This window comes from Misgurnus anguillicaudatus, unplaced genomic scaffold, assembly GCF_027580225.2.
Source record: "Misgurnus anguillicaudatus unplaced genomic scaffold, ASM2758022v2 HiC_scaffold_29, whole genome shotgun sequence".
Lineage (NCBI taxonomy): Eukaryota > Metazoa > Chordata > Actinopteri > Cypriniformes > Cobitidae > Misgurnus > Misgurnus anguillicaudatus.
This window is the reverse complement of record NW_027395279.1, coordinates 11,621,136-11,642,925: the sequence shown is the minus strand read 5'-3', so window position 1 is coordinate 11,642,925 and position 21,790 is coordinate 11,621,136. Positions and strand designations below refer to the sequence as shown.

Here is a 21,790-nt window from a genome sequence, read left to right as displayed (position 1 = left end):
AGTGACAGCAGCACTGATAGCGTAATATCATTTCATTTTTTTGTTAATGTATATGATTGTGTATTGAGCGTCTACAACAGGGCAATTCAATTAGTTTATCATAGGGGCCAGCATCTCAAATGAGGGGCCAGAGATATATCAGTGATGATGACTACATATACATTTAAACATACTCATGTTGTATTTTGAAACTGCATAACAACAAAATCAGTGCATTGTACAATATACTTTTTCTACAAATATGTATTTTCAAATTGCATACAACAAAACTTGTGCATTGTAATATGACCAAGTAGGCTTTATCTACATCCAGACATGTTCGTATTTTGTATTTTAAAACTGCATAACAACATAAGTGCATTGTAAGATACCCGAGTAAGCTTTATTCTACATTTAAAGGGGTAAATAAGAGCCATATCACACTCATTGAGACTTATTTACTCACTTAAGTACACATAACCAAAAGTTTATAATATGGAACATAACATTGTTTTATGCTGTTTTTTTTGTCAAAGCTAATTATTTCACTACCTCTATTTAAACTACAACCGCCATCTTAATAACTGGCAAACATTAGGCTAGCTTCTGATAAGAGAAATTATACTTTTAGATTTCCCAAGAGCAGTAAAATCAGGTGTATGTTTGTCAGCGCGAGACGCATACAGTGGTGCAGGTGCTGGGCTGTGAGTGATGGGCGATTAACTGTTACTTGTTTAAATTGCATTCTTGTGTGAGAATGATGACTCGCATAATATTTGAGCCTTTGTCTGCTTTGAACTTCGGAGAAATGCCAGGATCTTTTTTCTAGTTCACAAAAATCGTTTCAATGCGTTTCCTTTATTAAGACATCTTATGTCATTGTGGATAAGCAAGTGATCATTGAGCCGACATATCAGACAATAACTGTCGGAAAAGGTGGTGTTGTAAGCTGGAAATACAATAAATAACGTTATAACAGCCATAGAGTCCGTGGTCTCTTAACTCACCACTGTCAGTCTTCGCATCTTGACGCGGGTGGACCAAAGCGCGAATACACGTGAAGGGGTGACTCGTGCTCTGCATCTCATGCTATATGAAACAGATGCACGCGCATCAATATTGCTTTCCATGTGAAATCAATGCTTCGCTGTTGTTCAGTGTAATGAGAACAGCCCGTCACTTGCGCACTGTGCTCCTAAATTATTTTACAAGTTCGCACATAACTATTTTTAGGCGCAAATGCGAGTGAAACACTCGCACTGTAGAGCCCTGTAATAATGAAATGCATCTATATTACATTAATTTCAGGAAGCCGCTAGTTCTTTCCTAAAGCGGACTGAAATGAGCCCAGGTCATTACATTCGGGGCTTGACTCGAAACATTCGGGGCTATAGCCTTGGCAAAATCGGCTGGCGACGCCTCTGCTTGTAACAACTATTTATCTGAAATTTACGATAAAAGAAAATATCACACTCAGTGATTGACAGCATAATGCAATCGATCGTGTTCCCGTTCAACAGTAGCTAAGCATACGATTTAGATATATAGATTTATCTTCTTATCTGAAGATTATGTAAATGGCATATACGCAGTCTTTTGGCAAACTGTGTTTTTAAATGTGTCATAAATTTCTCAAAGTCATGACTGTTTAAATAAACTTGGCGTCACATGCATGATTTAAGGTAAAGTGACACATTTTTGCGTCAATTCAAAATCATTTAAACCATGCAGCTGTCATAGAGCCGACGCCAAACGATCACTGCTACGCGAGCGAGGACGCGATACTGACGCGTGTGGATCCTACGTGTCTTTACAAACTAATACGTTTACAATGTATTACATTGATGAAAAAGGGAATTAAACTTGTCATGCCATATATCACTGAAATAAAAGAAAGGGTTTAACGTTAGATGTCTGAATCATATCATTCCTACCTCTATTGCGAAACTGCACGTTCTCCAGAGAGCTCGCATTGATTCAAGCGTTCAGAATCCATCCATTTGCACTTTTGTGCACAAGCGTATATGAGAAATATTCATATTCCATCGGATTTAGTATCAAATAATACTCAATATATATAGTTTTTCAATAATCACACAGTCAGGTTCTGTCTAGTCATGTGTGAAGGCACGCTTGAACGTAAATGCTGCCCTCTAGTGGTGAAGGCGCATTGCATTTTTTATTATTTACATAGGGTTCAATTGGCTATTTTCAGTGCTTTAAGTGGGCCGGAACGCGCCGGTACTCAGTACCGCCACTTCTAAAAATAGCTCTTGAGCATACCACCACCTCTCCCTGAGCCCAGAACGTACTTTTAGCGTACCGGAACGCTCATTTGCACATCTGTTTAAATCAGAGGTTTTAATCATTTGGCTGCGCTGCCTCTTTTCAGAGCGCTCTTCACAATGTACACTTCCTAATTTGTCCCACCGAGAGCAGAGACTACATTACCCATACACCCTTGAGTTTACAAGTTAAAAGCGCGTGCGTCGCCTTTGCTGTCAGTCAGCCTCAACGTAGTGTGCATACCCGTCAAGTATCCCGTTTTGGCCGGGAAAGTCACGTATTTTACCCTTCGTTCCCGCCGTCCTCCTGTATTAGTATTTTCCCTTAAATCTCCCATATTTTATCCTCTGTAATTTCGCACGCAAAGGTTGTGATCTATAAAAGATCCTAAAGATCGCTAAAGATCCACTGATTCCGCTAATCCACTTCGTGTTTTCCCGCCCGCTCCGCAGCATCTCTGTGTGCACTCTCTGCCTGGACGACAGTTTCTGAAGTTCGTTGCATTAACAGGTAGATTTATTACATTATATCAGCTGTTAAACCGCAGAATTACTCCTTTGGAAGTTTGTTTATGTATTTGTAAAATGTAAAAGTGCTAACAACTTAGCAAGCAAACAACAACAAAATATCCACATTCTTATCGCTTGTATAATGGATTTAATGTTGCCGATCAGATCTAAGTTAATATAAACACTAAATTTGCTGTTGTTGGCACACTTTGTAGGCAAAAATACAAAAAACACAAATGCCTTCACAAAATAAAGACAGAGAACGGAAAGGGAGGCTGCTTCTAAAGGCAGTTCAACATTGCAAACATGGATTCAAAGATCCATCAAGCCAGCAGGTAAATCATATTGAATATTTTTTGTCACACTTTAATTCTTGTTATTATATTTCCCATTATAATCACTTGTCTAAGTTGATGCTAGTAATATAACTAATAGTACCACCCCCCTTGGTGCCCTTTTTGGTTTGGGACACTGCCCAACGAAATTTCAATGAATTTGAACGACACGCACAGTAGTTTTACCACCCGCAAAATGGAAAACAATGGGAAAAAATAAAGTGATGACTTTCTAGTTTTAAATTGCCAGTATTTTGTTATTCTTGAACCCATAGACATGGTCTTGGTGTCATTTTAAAGTCTTTGTTTTTAAGCTCTTTCTATCTGAACAACTAGTTTTAGCATTTGACCATGCTGAAAATTTTACTTATATATCTACCTTTTGCACATTTTATGTATGTTCAATAGCTATTTTTAGCTCAAGCAAATCCACAAACTTATATAAGGATTTATTATTTTTACAAGCTCGTCTGTTGACTGCTGAATATAAAACCCCTTCAATATAGAAGTCCAGTCAGCAAAAAAAAAGAAAAATAGAGTACCGGCACTTCTTTTGGGCCACTTAAAGCACTGGCTATTTTAAGGTGAAAATAACATAATATAGACATGTTACTGCAATGTTTTTTATCTTGGGCATCTTCACGTTGGAGTCCCAAGTTCAAATAAAAAAAATTGGTTTAGATATGTGAAGTAGTTCCTGAGATATGAACTACTTCCTGTTTGGCAACTACGCAAGCACACTTAATAATTACGATTATCACCGTGATAGCCCATACAACTGCACAACAACTAAGTTAAGAACCAGTTCCTAATTAGCATGAATTAACCCCCATCGTAGATTTATGGTGACAAAGGATATCGTAATACTTTATAGTAACTTAGAAGAGTCAATAATACAGAGCAAATAAGAATGAATACAAACATACTAATTTATTAACCGGGTAGGAAAAATGTAATTCAGAAGCCAATTTACATATCCAATTCAAATACAAAATAATCAAACGAAAAACCATTTTAAGGAGATGAAGATCGGGAACCCGTTTCAGAAAGCTGGTTAAGTGCAAACCCTGAGTTTATTAACCCTGAAGTGAGGGAATCTATGAGTTTTCCGTTTCAAAATGGGAGGTAGGTTAAACCAGAGACAGTGGGGTAAGTCAAGCCTGTTTCAGAAGGAGAGGTAACTTATACAGCCTGTTTCTGGGGTAACTAGTAGTTTCTTGCAGTCTCCTCCCTTTTTTTGAATGAGTAGCGGTGTTTAATCTCATTAGTCCATTCAGTACATTCATTCATTGTGCACATTTGTATTATGTAGACTGTTAAACATTTTTAGCTGTCTTTAAGTTATAATCAAATTGCCAGAGCAAGTAATTTTATTACTACTTTATATATATATATAATTGAAAAGCCACTTTGATATAGCTACTTATGCAGAGACCGTCTAAGTGACTAAAATGTCCTTTTATAAAGGATCCTGTAGATGATGTACTCGATGTACTTTCGGCAACCTCAGTTCGAAAACCGGCTTAGCATATTTCGGTTTTAATAATGACAAACATTTGTAAAGTCCGTAGCCTTTTATGCCAAAGTCTTATTTAATTTAACTGCTGTCATGTTCTTTTATCCATGGTATTGCATCTGCATGAAAATCAATATAAGGTTCAATAACTTATGGTGCTCAGTTTATTTACATCTGATATTTTAACACTAATGAAAAATTAAATGTATATACGCACTCGGGTAGCAAACTCTTTTCTTTACAATACATGCTCGTAGTTGCTGTACACTTGTCAGTTTTAGTAATGAAAAGTATTCAGACCTCTTTGTCACATGCTGTTGCCATGGTGAATCGTATTATCGGAGCTCCATTGATAATGGCTTTCATTTATAATCATAGTGGCTGTGTGCGCACTTAACTCAGAGTTACCTAAACTAGCTCATTTCAGCTGTTCTGAAACCGAAAACTCAAAGTTGGTTGAAGCTTCTTACTGAAACAGGTCCTTGGTTACAGATTACTCAAAATAAAATAAAAATACATGATGCTGTATCAAATGCAGTATTATTTATTATTAACAATAAGTGACAGAGGATATGTTAGAAGGCAGGCAAGTTTAGAAGGCAGGCAGCAAGCATACACAAATGTAATCAGGCAATGGGTCAAGGGCAGGCAGATATCACTCACAAGCGGTAGTGAGTGCATGAAGGGTTGCAATGATCTGTGACAATGGGTCCAATTCCACATTAAATTTTAAATTTTCATATCCATTTAAAATGGATTCAAATCAATAATAAAAATTCTGAATATGAAGAGTTTCGTTGCAAAACACGATAAATCCATTTTTTAACATTTTTGTCAAAACATGTTTATTATTATGTTATGATGTTATTATTTTGTTTTATGGTGCTACTTAGCTGTATTTTTTAAGTTATGAAGGTTTAAATCAAAACAAACCAACTGCAGTAGCATTGAAATTAATTGGAATGCACAACCAAAAAACGAGATTTTTGAACAATTAAAAAAACGGTGGTTATCTCGTTTAGCAACAAAACTCTTCATATATTGTCAATGTATCTGTACCATTTTATGATGTGATAATGGAAAAGGTCGAACGTTTAGATTTTTTATCGGTTTGGCCCTTTTTCTTCTGATTGTGGTGTTTACATGCAGCATTTTTATTCCTTTTGAACATTTAAACCGATTACAATTGTCCATGTAAACGCAGCTAGTGACAGGTTTACTGTATTTTACATTTATGGTCCTACGCACCTGTTAATGACTATGCGAGTGTGCTGGAATATTTGTTCATTGACTTCTGAAAAAAAAAATTTAAGTAAAACTTTTTCTATAATATCCTTCAGAAATGTCAACAACAAATGGCATCGTTTTATGAACATTTAGCTTTCTGATTTAATGCAACAAATCTGTTAGGAGATTTATATTTAAATTTTCTTCTTTCCTCAGCTTTACCCAGAGCTACAGTGAGAGTAACACCAGACAGATCTGTGTTCACTGGAGAGACAGTCACTCTGAAGTGTGTGATAGAGGATCAGTACAGATCATTAAACTGGACATATCAGTGGTATAAAAACACAACTGCAGTGTTAAACTTTAAGAATTACACTGTAAACAGAGACTCTCTCAATATTAGTAGAGTTACTGAATCTGATCAGGATGAGTTTAGCTGTAGTGCAGAGATACACCGACGACCAAAGACTTCACTATCAAGCTCATCTGTTCATCTCACTGTTAAAGGTAAGTTCAGTATTAATGTTGTTGTAATATAGAAAAATAATGAAAGAAGCATCTTGTGTTAAATATCAGAGATACATTTAAGCTTGCTTTATCCCCTGTTGCTGTTAACCCCAGGAAGAGGACTGTTTTACACTTGTTGTTTAATAGGGGGTTGTCACATCATTTTAAGTAATCCAAAATTAACCCCACATTTCAGTGCCAAAGGTGTGCAGTGTAAAACAAAACAGTGTTATGTGTCATAATCCTGTCTTCTTAATAGCTGTTTTTTAGTTTAGTGTGAGAGGATTGTGGCAGTCCTCGTGTTCTGTGTTGGAAACCCTGCTGAAAAAACAGCATACCAGCAAGACCAGCATATGTTGTGTTTTGGTGCTGGTTTGCTAGTGAACACCAGCTAAACCAGCATCAAACCAGCATCAGCACCAGCATTAGCACCAGCTAAACTAGCACCAAACCAGCATTAGCACCAGCTAAACCAGCATTAGCACCAGCATCCCATGCTGGTCATACCAGCATAATGTTGTGTTTTGGTGCTGGTATGCTGGTGACCACCAGCTAAACCAGCATAGACCAGCATAATTCCCATGCTGGTCCATGCTGGTTTGATGCAGTTTTTTTTCCGCAGGGAACACATGGCCATTGTTTGTTTTTGTGTGCCATGTTGTTTCCCTGTTTATTGTTTGTTTTGTCACCCTCACCTGTTAGCCTCGTCATCCCTCTTAAGACATTTCTCATCAGTTAAACATATTTTAATTATGTGCCAAATTTCCACATAAAATTATCATATTATGTATTTGAATGTATTTAAATTACATGGCAAATGTCCTTGTAAAATAATGACATTAGTATATTTAATCATGTTTGTGAGGTAATGGGAGGTAATAAAAGGTTTGATAGCATTTAGCACGTTTGTTTTGTACTAAACATCGAGCGAGTAAACGTCAGCGTCAGTATCTGCACACACACAAGAGGAGTAGGGAACTTGTATACTACAAGAGTCAAGTGATGACTGGCAATTTACATACTTCACCTTTAATACAGCATAGTATTAGGCAAAAAATTCAGTCTCTTGTATTGTAAATAAAGAATTCTGTTGTCAAAGATGATGCTCTTAAATTAAACGTCAGTTTAATGTTTTATCTTTGTTTGTTTGGTTTCCTAAAGCATGACTGTGTTGACTTCTGTAGGTAAAGTTTCTCGGTCTCCCTCAGCTGTCAGTCCACAGCAGAACATCAGTCAGACATCAGATCAGATACAAAGTGAAGATGTTAACACTCCTCTGCAGTTTGGTCAGTCTTTATTCATTACGATCACATGCATATGAACTATTTAACTTTATATTAAATATAAACATGTTAAACAATATTACTATAAATACTTTTTTCATAAGATATTAAGCTTTTATAGATGATCTGTTGAAACGTTCCATTATTGTATTCCTTCACTACAGTACATGCTGATATTTATGACTCTACTGATATTTATGACTCTAAGATGAATGAACATTTATATATTGATTCAATAGAATTATTGCATTTTGCAATTGCAATTTTAAATTAGTTTTTATAATAAATAGATTTTAATGGTAATTTTTTTATGTTATTATAACCTAAAGATGCTATGTGAAAGTTTGTAACAGAAAATAGTGGTTTTCATCTTGTCACTTTCTTTGTAAAGATCACATTTTTACCCAAATTAGTCAAAATGGATTTAATGCGTTTTGGAACTAAACTCTTAGGGGCAGTTTCCCGGACAGGGATTAGACTAGTCCTAGACTTAAACACTTTTAAGAGCTCTCTAAACTGAAAACAACTTGCACTGACATATCTTAAAATACATCAGGGCCCTTTGTTTTACCTCAAAATGCACACAGGTAATGTTTTTAGTAAGGCATGTTTGTTAAAACTAGTTATATTTCCTAATTATACTGAGGCCTAGTCCTGGATTAAGCTAATCCTGGTCCGGGAAACCGCCCCATAATTTCCTAAAACACTGAACAAGTGGTAATTGCAATTACAGAGGTTAAAACCTGTAATGTGATACAGCATGTATGTTTTGCAATCAAATAAGCATTTTATATGTGTGAATTGTTTGTCATTGTACAGAAAGACCAACACCTCAAGTGTTTGTTTGGCCTGATGATCATGTATACAGAGGAGAAACTGTCCATCTCATATGTGTCATCAATGGAGGAGGAGTCTGCAGCTGGCAGTACAGCTGGTATAAAGATGATTCAGACATTCAGCAGTATGAACCGTATTACACAATCAGATCTTTTAATGAGTCTCACGCAGGTAAATACACCTGTAGAGGAACAGAGATCAATGGATCACGATACTCAGACATCAGTAATGCAGTTACACTTACAGTATCAGGTGAGTCTTTTAAATGTTTTCATCTTCATCCACAATATAAAGTCATATTCACCTCACAATGACTAATTTGATTTTTTTAGGTTTTAACCTGTAGTTTACCAGGCCATAGAGAGACCAGGTCACAAACACATTAAATACACAATACATTTTAATTATGAAATAAAAAGCATATAAAAACTGCAGATATTTTAAGACAAATAATGTGGAATTGTTTTGAATATTTCGAATCTATTTATTAACTTTTCCAGTACAAACAGAAATGCGTTGGCGTGTTTAATTATAAAAGATAAATTACAGGCCTGAATGAGAGACAAAATATCAGTGTATCAGTTTTGTTCCTGGTAATGAGCACGAGGGGAACTGAACGTTTTGTTGAATTTTTTTTTTTTACAGTTTTTCTCAATTGCTAAAACACAATTTCTGAAACCTTGCTCCTTTTTCTGAAAACATTAAACACAAAACCTCATCTTCAAGCACTATTTGCAAAACCTCTGACTTCTCTTGCAAAATGAAACTTTCGCCCCAAAACAGTTTTACCTGTGTGCAAAATTAAACACTGCTCTCAAAACAGTTTTACCTGTGTGTAAAATCAAACACTGCTCTCAAAACAGTTTTACCTGTGTGTAAAATCAAACACTGCTCTCAAAACAGTTTTACCTGTGTGTAAAATCAAACACTGCTCTCAAAACAGTTTTACCTGTGTTCAAAATCAAACACTGCTCTCAATTCATAAACAAAGTGATCAAAATTATATACACTATCAAACAGTGAGTAAACACTACACCAAAAAATAGAAAACACATGGTTCAAAACATATAGTTCTCAGGGAGTCAATGTTTACATATTTACAGTGTAAATCTCATTGTTTTGGACAAATTGCAAATGCTTTGATACAATCAAGCAGATGATTATGTACAAATGTCTGCTGTTTGCATTTTCAATTTAATTTTTTTAATCAAAATACATTATACTGGTTTCTGTTGAATGGTCTTACACCTCAAAACATTTAGGAATTAGTTAATCGTGCACAGCATGAAATTGTTGACCATATGTGTCATAATCTGTTACTGTACAGTAAGCATGAAACATGTTTTCTATGTTGTTGTTTTTTTGTAAATGTGAATTGAATTGATAAATTCCTGTCAAGTGAATCCTGAAATTTGGAGTCATTTTTTGAAAATTTTTATTTTCACTGTATTTTTTTTCAAAATCACAATTTGTGTTATTTGTTTACAGAAAAAAAGGTGAACATGTAAATTCATCCACAGTTTACATAAAAAATACTGACACATATAATTGTGTATACTTGGTATATTGACAACATGGCAACATTTTGACTGTCTTGTTCATGAACAATGACACACAGACGGCCATTTGATGTTCACTAATGTAAAAATTTACTTTTGAGAGATGAACTCAGACTTTTCACCCCTAGTTTACAGTACTGTACCCTGCATATCACAAACTTGTCCTTTGTTTCTGTAATACTGTAAAACAGTACAGTCAGTACTGTTACAGTTTTTTACGATTGCTATGACAGATTTTTCAATACTTTTAACAAGTTTTCAAAACTCTTAACACAGTTAGCACTACATCCACCTATGTAAGCTATACTATTAACACATTTCTTGTTGCTTTAACACAAAATGCATACAATTAACACAAATTTAAAATGCTTTAACTTCTTTTACAGACAAGCTCAAACAAGACCAAAACAGTAGATTTTTAATGTCAAATTTACAAATGCTTTAACACAGCATGTCAAAACAGATAACATCATGTGCTAAACCTCACTTATAGTCAAAGTAAACAGCTGTTTATATGATGAATTGAAACATAAATATATCCCCTGTATTTTATTCCATTGGGATTGAAAAACAATTTATTGTACCAATGCAAATATATAAATCACAGCTGATTCCCACCTAGGAAACACACTCAGGTTCTTTCAATTGCATGACTATATGGTATACAATAGTGTAAAGGAAGGCCTCTTTAGGTCGATCTTGTGTGGAAAAGGAACAATATGAGCAACACAAAAAATAAGATATATGGCTGCACAAGTCAACTGAAGACCACCAGGTCAAAGGGAAGATTTTCCTCCAGTCCCACCTGGATGCAATAGATGGTGCATTCCCAGACATCACACCTGAACACTGTCAGAGACATGGCAAAAGGTTCTTCACAAGATGCCTTGCCAGAGAAAAATCAGGTGTAATGTGAATGAGAACATGTGGCCAAATAGAAACGCAATAGATTAGATGATGAGCTTTTCTTTTTTGCTTTATTCTTCAGTGGCCTTTTCTGTTTGTATTTGTTTATTTTTACTTTTTTACTGTAAATGGAAGTAATATTGAATATCTTGCAGTAATGTCGTAAATAGCCTACTGTAAGTTCTTTACTGCAGCAATTATGTCTACTTTTTTTTATAAAACATACTCTAAGATGGATGATTCATTTTTGTCTTGAATTGCTGCAGCAAAACAATCATAATACATGCATTTACTAAACCCAACTAAACAAAAATATAAAAAAGTTTTCAAAAAAACTATAATCTATAATCGATAGTCTATAATCTACTACAGTCTATAAGGACAGATTCACACATAAACTTATGCAGTTTTTGTTTTTCCACCTTATGTTTGTGTTTTTCATGACATTGTGTTATGATTGACTAAATGTTTTTGTTGGAAGAGAACATGTGTTGGTGATCTGGTATAATAGTTGATTCTGAAACATGTTTACAGTGTTTTTGTAAACAGTGTGAGAGTTTACTTTACAATGTGTGATTTTGAGGATAAAATTAACTGTTTTGCCAGTTGTGTGTTTTAGGTGTGTTGGTGCGTTAAGAGTTTAGAAAATTTTTTAAAAGTATTGAAAAAAGTGTCATAGCAATCGTAAAAAACTGTAACAAAAGGAAAGTTCAGGTTCATACAATTTGTTCATTGTACAGAATACAGCCTAAAATGCACTGTACTTCTGTATACAACAGTGAACTGGCTTATATTGGTTGTGTCACATCATTTGAAACAGGTTAAATCCATTTTGAGTGGTTGTGTTTAATCAATGACATGTGTGATGACATTTGTATTTGATTGTTGCTGTTTGTGTTTAGCAATATGCATGACATGTGCATTTGAGTGCAGATTGTGTTTTGAGAATGAGTATGTGTTTGGAGTTTTGCTAAAAAGTCTAAGTAAGATCTGCAAATTGTGTTTTATGATGTGAAATGGTTTAAGGTATTGACAACAGACTGCACAATTAGATAAATGAGTTCAGGCAACTGAGAACTTTGTTCAGCCAATGGGTTTTAGTGTTTTAGCAACTGAGAAAAACTGTAATGTTTAGCTGTTGTGCAGGTTACTGAAAGCAATTATTTTCATATTTATATATCTGTGAACTGTTCATGCCATGTCTGTTATTTCCAAAAAATTAAGCATTTTGTCCCTTAAAATGGGCAGTGACAACAATATTTTTTTCTAAATTACTGATATAATTACACATTAAGATAAGACACATTGTTTTACACTGTATTCTGAATTTAGTCATTGCTGTATGTGGTGTTGTTTGACACTTTAAAGGCAAAGTGGCCGCCACCTTTATTCAGTCATGAATATATTTATATATGACAATATAGCACAGCAATATTGAGTATAATAGATAATATACTGCATTAGTCCAGTCTGCTAATGTTCTGGTTGTGTAAGAATCTCTGCTGCTTCATTCTCAGGATCTTCTGGTCTGATAGTTGGAGTGGTTGTCGGACTGAGCGTCTTGTTGTTGATCATTTTCTTGGTTTTGCTGTGGTGGTTCAAAAACAAAAAAGGTTCGAATATTCTGCCCTCATAGAAATCTATAAAACATCAATGATACATTCACACAGCATGTCCAAACCTTGAAGGTGAAGTGTGTAATGTTTGTGATGTATCCTATCATAGTTTAATATACTTTTGTGTAAACACATTGTGGTGTTTTTGTAACCAGTTCAACCTGAACCACCTTTAAATGAGATTAAGTCAGGCGCTCTAAGAAGCACTTCCTGTTTTAGTTTTTTCACCACTATGCCAACATTACAACAAAATACAACCAAACAGAACATTTAGAAATAAATCAAAATGTTAAATGTACACCTTTAAGATTTAGATATGTGAAATTAAAAACAAACAAAAAAGAATGAACAGGAACAGGAAATGCTTCTAAACCAGTATTGTGTACAAAACCATGAAATATTCTATAATATAAATTGCCGTTTTTAATAATAATAATAATAATACTAATAATTAGTTCCTTTTATATTTACATTTTCTGCACCACTTTACAGAAACAGAGGTTTTTCTTAACCACCACCAATGTGCAGCATCCACTTTGTTTGTAAGACATTGGCAGATGGCAGTGTCATGTTAAAGTGTTTTGGAAGACCGGTTTAAAACAATCACTATTCTTGATCCTGTTTGGTGTTACTATATTTACATACAGGCACAATTTAAATACTTCACCTTTAATACAGCATAGTATTAAGCAAAATGTTCTGTCTCTTGTACTGTAAATAAAGAATCCTGTTGTCAAAGATTATGCTCTTAAATCAAACTTTAGTTGGATGTTTCATCTTTTTTTTAGTCAAATTTAAAAGTAAATATTCCTAAAGCACAACTGTGTTGACTACTGTAGGTAAAGTCTCTCAGTCTCCCTCAGCTGTCAGTCCACAGCAGAACATCAGCCTGACATCAGATGTGAAAAAAAGTGAAGATGTTTACACTCCACTGCAGTTTGGTCAGTCTTTATTCATTATGATCACATGTAGTTATAGGCATATGAACTATTTAACTTTATTTTACATTAAATATAAACATGTTAAACAATCTTATGAAGACTTTCTTTATAAGATATTAAGCTTTTATAGATGATCTATTGAAACTTTTTATTATTGTATTCCTTCACTACAGTACATGCTGATATATATGACTCCATTGGTGCAACAGATAATAAAGACAAAAACTCAGGTAACAAAGTGATGTAATTTAATAATGTTTAAATTATAAAAGTACATGGTTTCTTAAGGGTCAAATGATTTTCATTCAGCAGTGACTTAGAGTAATGCCTAGTCAGAGGGTCAGCTTCAAGAAAAATAAACTTAAAAGCAAATAACAATAAGAAGAGTAAAACTAATAAATACTGAGAGGATAAAACTCTTAATCATTTCTTTATTCTTTATTGTAGACAATGTAAGTGAATCAGAGAGGAGATAAAGGTGAGATCAACTAAAATAATACCTAAAATTGAAAATAGCATCTGTGTCTAAAAATAAAATGAACTATTGAATGATTTAAACTCATTTTAGTTATTTGCATTAACTTTTTCAGATGTTGTTTCTGGATCTGTTGATGTGACTTAAAACACGAGAAAGAGGAGAAAAGACGGCAATACATTAACGAACGCTTAATTTTATTAATACAAACCGTCATGTGCTTCAGAGTCAAATCTTGCAAATATTTGATTCTCTAATAGCAACAGTTTTTTGTGTCATTATCAGCAGTGTAATGATTTCAGACAGACTGTAAAGTGAATGGAAATATGAAAGTTATGAGAAAGTTATCTTTTTATAATCTTTTTATATGTTAACTTGATGTTTAATTGTTTAACAGGTGATATTCATACAATAGTTAGTTAGTTACAGTCATAACATTTGAAGAGTTTCGTTGCAAAACGAGATAACCACCGTTTTTTTAATTGTTCAGAAATCTCGTTTTTTGGTTGTGCATTCCAATTAATTTCAATGCAACTGCAGTTGGTTTGTTTTGATTTAAGCCTTAATAACTTTAAAAATACAGCTAAGTAGCACCATAAAACAAAATAATAACATCATAACATAATAATAAACATGTTTTGACAAAAATGTTAAAAAATGTATTTATCTCATTTTGCAACGAAACTCTTCATTTGTTCTCAGCTCATGTACTGAAATGTCTGGATGGATTATTATCATTATGTCTTGATCTGAAAAGTTTAAAGATAACATGACTGTAAATATGTTGAAGAGATACTCCAGCCAAATATTAAAAGTATCCCATGATTTACTCACCATCAAGCAATCCGAGACAGATAATCTTTTTCTCTTTTCAAAAATTGGGGTCTTTTGGCTCGGCTTTGTTAGAAGAGCTGGCTCCTAAATGGCTCTTCATTAAGTATCACTCAGAGCTTTCTGTTTAAGCCCAATTTACCAGTTGTGAGTGTTTTGTTAGTGGTAGGCATTTTTTTATTCAGTATTACATAAAAGCCTCATTTTCATGAATTTCTTTATTACAAAAATACAATGACTCATGTACCGTTTCATAGTTTACATCAAAATGATTGTTGATTAGCTGTAATCACAAGCTGCCTTTTTACAAAAAGTCATCACTTTTGTAACTAGAACCGCCGATTGGTCTGGTATGCTGGCCTCCATTACACATACATGAAACTGTCTCAAACGGGAATCGCAATAAAACTGAAAAAAAAGATTAATTCCATTTACTCAATTTTAAAAAATGTAAGGTAAGTGGTTGCAATCAGTATATTTAAGCTACATTTAAACAAAAGTTTTTTTACTTTACTTTACTAATCTTTTTTGTTTAAATGTAGATTAAATAAATTGATGCAACCACTTACCTTAAAAAAAAATTAGTAAATTGAATGAATCTCTTTTTTCCAGTGAATGTGTGATTGACACAACTGCTTTAAACCTGTCAAATTTATTTGGCTGTGTGAACGACATCATTCACTTTGATAAGGCTTGTCTATATTTTACATACAGTATATCTTTCACTTCATAGCTCCATGTATGTAATAAGTGTTCATGTTAGTGTTTTGAAACGTCATGGAAAAGTGAAAGCAGCATTATGGGAATAAATACCTTTGTTTAAACAGTGATCAAGAGGTCTAAAAATCTGAAATATTCTAATTATTGCTAATACTGCAGTCTAGCCAGTTCCTGTTCCCATCAGTGGTTTTCCTCTGTTGTTTCCTTGCATTTGTTTTTTGATGGCTTACGAGTGTTTTTGACCTCGGCATGTTTTTCGGACTTATGGTTGTGGATTACTCTTTTATAAAGTTTGCATTTGGATCCCCATTCTTTTTGTCCTTGTATAGACTGTGATGAGGTCAAAAGAGTTGCGTCAAAAAAGTGGGTTTTATTTCTTTATCTTTTAATTTGAATGTATTTCTACAGTTTTCAACAATAGAAGACATGCACTCTTTAATAAATGTTGTAAGGTACCACCCACAAGCCCAACGACAGATACAAGTGGAGTGGGTGATGGGGACTCGTGTTCGTTCCTTCCTCAGCGCTTTTAGAAGAATAATTCCATATCATGATTAAATTAATGTCTTTGATCTCTGTGTTTAAATTATAATCTGACTCCAATTTAATATATTAAGAATTTAGTGCCTTATTCCAATTATCTGTTGATCATAATTTAGATGTTAGATTATTTATTAATTCCCATAGTCTTAGTTATTCGTTCATTAGGGACCCGGTATCGCACAGAGCATACGCCGGCCGTTTGCGTACATCTCACGGACACAAAATTGTCAGTCTGATCTTAGTCAGAGGTTACCGGGTAAACTAATATTTTTATGTCTGGCCGCTCCATGCTTGCTCCGATCATAAAAATAGTTACTTTAGTTTAGCGCTCATGCAACTTGCTAAGGCAGGTGATAAACATAAATCTGAGAGTTTTAATGAATGTGCCCCATGCTCCATTCGACCATCAAAACCTCAGTGTAATATCCTGACAGGATAATCTTGCGGTAATACCAGACTCCTTCTAATCTACTGGTCATAACAATTTCTGAAAGAATTAAAATAAATCAATACAATTTATGAAGAATTCAGATGAATCAAATGTAACAATTTATTATACCAGGCAGGTTTCAGCTTTAAACATAAATTAAACAATATCATACAGAATTTGATTCAATTCCAATTAATTAAAATGATCAACAGTTGCAAAAGTTACAAAGTCATACCTGGCAATAGACACTCTGGCTACAGAGTACTTCCATCGTGAATATAATATACCCAAAATGGTTTAAAAAGATTCTTGTTAAAGAATACTTCCATAATGTCTGAATACACACACCCAAAGTGTGGGGAAGATTCTTGCTAAAGAATACTTCCCAGAGTCTCTTGCCAAGCCACCTTATATACACAGAATGAGACAAAGAATAATAAAATCTCAAAACAGGATTTGGTTGGTCGGTTCTCGTGACCTGAAGGAGCACCAAATGGGACTGTTAACCATCTGTAATCTAGATCTCCTCATGAGTTGACACCCATCACAGGAGTACAGATTATGTCTTAAGTTTTAAACTTTGATATACTTTCTCTTAGCATTATAGAAATTAGACCTTTTTAACCATCGCACCATGACCTTTAAAACAACACCAAACATGAAGATGAAACCTTTGTAGCATCACAACATATGATATATCCAATGTTACATGTGTTTAGTATATTTCCAGTAACCAAAACCTTAAAGGAGAAGAGAGAGAGGGTGAAATACAGATTCCTGTGTATCCGTGACCCCTGTGGAGAGAGACAACACGTCTCTCAAAAATAGACACAGAATGTGTTTTTTATTGTTTTATGGTCCAGCTCCAAAACCAAAACTTGTCCACCTGTCCTACAATGTAATTCAGTAAATGCATTTAATTTATTGTCTTTGTCTTTTTGAGAACAACATTTTTATCCTTTTGAAGTAATTGATTTAGAAATGCTAAAGTATTAGAAATATTTAAGTAGCAGGGGTCATAGAGGAAAATCTGACTTTTCCCATGTTTAAGTGTAATTGGGTCCATAGTGCTATCATCCTAGAAAATGTGAAAAAGAACAAACCAGTAACTTAGTTTTGGTAAACCATTCTCTGCAAGCATGTGAAAAATTAGGTTGATCAGATTTTGCCTGTTTTGTGACGTAGGTAGCAGGGGCAGCGTTTGCATAATGCAGGGCATGGCAGTTGCCATACCCTAGCGTTCAGAAAAAACACCAGAAATCAACAGCCTAATAATGCTCATTAAAGATCATTTTAAATATTTTTAGTTGAATATATCTGAACATTGGTACATCACTAATAGAGATAATTTACACGTGTGTTCGACTTCATGCTATAACATAGGAACCAACAAGCGGATGACATCAAAGCAAACTCTTCCGATGATTTCTCGACTCACCCTCACTGTACTTTGATGTTATCAGCCTGTCGTTCTTGCAGCGCAGCTTGAAGTCGAACACAATCCATAATAGTGGGATTCCCCCTGCAGGTCTCATGATGACCACTGCTTTTATAATCGTCATTTCACTTAAAGATTGTGTTCTTTACCTTTATTTTTACGAAGACAAAAGGTAAGACTTGTTTTTGCATTTAGCCCTGTTTTATTAAGAGTATTATTTAGTGTTTTAGTCTTAGTTGGTTGACTTAGTTGTGCTCTATCACATAATTTAATAGTCTTTATTGTGTGTTTATTAAGTGTTTATTGGCGGACAATTTCTCAACAAACAAATTGGGAATGTTGGACAAAAAATATATAACTGCTTGATAGTACTGTTTTTGACAAATTATCTTATATTAATGTCCATTAAAGCAAAATGTTTTTAATGTAAAAAAAGCCACTGCCTCCAAAATGATTTAATTATTCAATTATGACAGACACAAAAATGCGTCACGTTCTATTAGATCATCGTGTTTGTCATGTGTTCCGCATACAACATATATTTCAGACCTAGTTGAGTAATAGTAGCTATTTATAGTAACAAAAATAGTTGCATAAAATAATAATACTCAATAAAGTAGGCTAAAACTACCTGAAATGTGTATAAATGGTTAGGGCTGTGCAATTAATTGATTTCGATTCTTGCACATTTCGAATGCAAAAACAAGATAATCGAGGTAGATCAATTAGTGCGCTGCTACGATTCTGACTGCGTCCGAAAGCTCTAAAATGCTGTCTTCAAGGCAACATTCCAAGGCAGGAAGGAATAAAGTCATGTCCGAATCCAATGTTTTCTTTACTTCCTGTCTCCTGAGATACCTTCCTGTCCTGTCCCACAATTTTATGCGTTGACACAGAGAATGTGATTGGTCGAGCCTAGTTGAGTTTGAAAAAATAAAATTGCGGCCATGGAAGCGCTGGAGCACAAATGTACATGTCATTTTTGTTTATTTTTCCAATACAGTCAGTAAGTTACTAATTTTGTTTGACCCTTAACAGTTCAATTTTTTTTTAATTATAGTGCTGTCCACCTCACAGATCTTTCATATAATGATGCTCCACAGGCTCTAATAGGACTAAGGTCAGAGGATGATGGTGGTCACACCTTGATTTTTTTCCTATTTTATGCCCATATGAATTAAAATAGTCAGAGATGCTTTTTTGCAGCATGGATGGTGTATTATCCTCCATGAGAGTACATTTATTTCAGAAAACATGATTCCTCTTATACCATAGTGAAAAAACATCTTTTAGGAACTACATATCTTCTAGATGTCCTTTGACCCCCTCAGGGACCCTAAAGGGACCTACCATCTTACTCCCCAATATTCCAGTCCAAATTATTACTCTGTCACCTTTCCCTAATGTTACAGTCTTGTTTGAACATAGTGGCTATTCACCAACAATCCAGAATATTTATGTATTCTGAGCTCACAGAACATTGTTACATTTTTGCAAGTTTTGGTTTGGGGGAGGGAAAGAATATGGAGTGAAACAGTATAAAAATATTTCGCACACTGAAATCCACACAAAAAAGTCACACACTGAAATTCACAAATGCACACAAAAAAGTCACACACTGAAATTCACAAATGCACACAAAGAATTCACACATTGAAATTCACAAACACAGGAGATTAATGCACAATATATCGTCTTCCTCAAGAGGGCGCATGCAGGCCTTATATAGTTTTTCTTTTAAACAGATGCATTACAATAAAGTATAAGTGACATTATTGTAAGTATGATAACCCATATTTGGAATGTGAGTATAATACAGTAAAAAGCATATTTACATATGTTTACATGTTAGACATACATATTATATCCTGTATGTTTGTATCTATTGTGTATTTTCTATGTTCTTTGCATGCTTTATTGTACACTGTTTCCAAAGGTCAGTTTGTAATCTATAGTAAAGTAACATTTTAAAATAAAGCAATAAACCCCTCGAAGCGTTGGGTTACCAGTGCATTTTATAACAGCTAATGGGCGTTGTTAAAAACCCCTAAAACCCCCTTAGCTGTTATAAAATGCACTGGTAACCCAACGCTTCGAGGGGTTTATTGCGTTTATAAAACGGTTACTTCATATGGATAACGTTAGCGGGATTTTATAAAATAAAACCCAAATAAGTTGTAACTATATTAGTATAAATATTACTCTTCCGCCAAACAAAGTAGTTCCTCAGAATCAAGTGTGACTAAAACAGAGCGCAGTTCCCAACCAACACAGACGCAGCAAAGACACAATGAAAATATGATTTAAGACTGTGGTGTTTATGTTATAAATCAAGTTGCCACCCAGTTTTAGTTTAATGCCTTGCAGAAAAATTATCTTCTTTATATAAACATAAAATATCAAATGAAAGAACAGACCATCCGCTTTCAAACAAAAACAAACAAAAAAACATTTCATCCTACCTTAATTGTTCTTCTCTTATCACCTCTCAATTTTTTTTTAAATTTTTTAAATTTTTGTTAAGAACTTTAGTAAGAGATCAAATTCACAGCCATGAACAGTACTACACGGTGTTTTCAGTGAATGCGTCAGTGTTTAAGTTGGGTAAGATCGCCCCCCCCCAGTGGATAATAGCGGACGTATGAACTTGAGTTATAAAATCCTCAGACAACGTTTTCTCTTTATCGACGAGATGACTCAACAATATTTATTGACATTTATCTGGATATCGCCATTAATTGTGCAATTGTAGACAAATTAAGAATATTAAGAATTAAGAAGACATTGGCTACCCATATTATAACACAAATAAATAAAATACCTTTGGATTTTCTCTTATATTAAACAAATGGTTCATTATTATTTTTAATGAAAATACAAATTAAAATAATTGTTTATTCATATATTTCTTCTGAACTGTATCGGGCTCTCTCTCATCACATCTCTGTGCTGCTTTGCTAAAGATAGGTGCCGTTTTTGACATATGCCTCATCCAGGCCGCACAGTTCAAATACAAAATAAATTCCTGTGCATTTCCCTTATGAAAATTAACCATGTTTTTTTGTGGTAAAAGTGTAGTTACCATGTTTTTTGGTGTTTTATTTACTATTAGCCAAACCATGGTTTTACTACAATAATCATGTTTTTTTTACTGTAGTAGTAAAACCATAGTTAATTTTCATAAAGGATCACTACATCCTTCAGAAGAGACCAAATGCCAGTGTTCTGTTCCTGTTCACAGGCACTATAAAGATACAAGATAATTGAGGATGCTAAAAAACAGCTGGGATGCTTCTGAAATGGTCTGCATGGCAGGTTTAAACCAAGCACGCCGCACAAGCCCTGAAAAGTGAAGCCAAAATGTCTCAATCACCCCCTAGTGACTGGTCCTAGTATAGGTCATAAACCCTGCCTCCCCCATGTTATTCAATTGGGACTTGAAGAATTTAGTTACACTTTAATTATCTTTTTTTCCGAAGCTTGTTTCTGTCATTTACTGTAGTCGTTATCACGCTGATGTAAATACAAGTGTTTGTTTTTAAAATATGTTTTTATTTAGTTATTTAAAGGATTAGTCCATTTTCTTAAAAGAAAAATCCAGATAATTTACTCACCACCATGTCATCCAAAATGTTGATGTCTTTCTTTGTTCAGTCAAGAGGAAATTTTTTTTTTTTTTTGAGGAAAACATTGCAGGATTTTTCTCATTTTAATGGACTTTAATAGAGCCCAACATTTAATACTTAACTCAACACTTAACAGTTTTTTTTTCAACAGAGTTTCAAAGGACTATAAACAATCCCAAACGAGTCATAAGGGTCTTATCTAGCAAAACGATTGTCATTTTTGACA

At 34.2% G+C, this 21,790-nt stretch overlaps 2 protein-coding genes across 3 annotated transcripts in view; both read left to right on the top strand.

Moving 5' to 3' along the window:
* The window catches only part of LOC141362787 (obscurin-like), a 537,091-nt gene that overhangs the window by 392,799 nt on the left and 122,502 nt on the right, over positions 1-21,790 (top strand). The window lies entirely within an intron of this gene.
* LOC141362848 (uncharacterized) lies at positions 4,228-8,825 on the top strand. The gene is made up of 5 exons (XM_073865106.1): positions 4,228-4,258; positions 6,069-6,359; positions 7,544-7,645; positions 8,462-8,731; positions 8,812-8,825. The coding sequence occupies exons 1-5, from the start codon at positions 4,228-4,230 to the stop codon at positions 8,823-8,825; spliced, it is 708 nt and encodes a 235-aa protein (XP_073721207.1).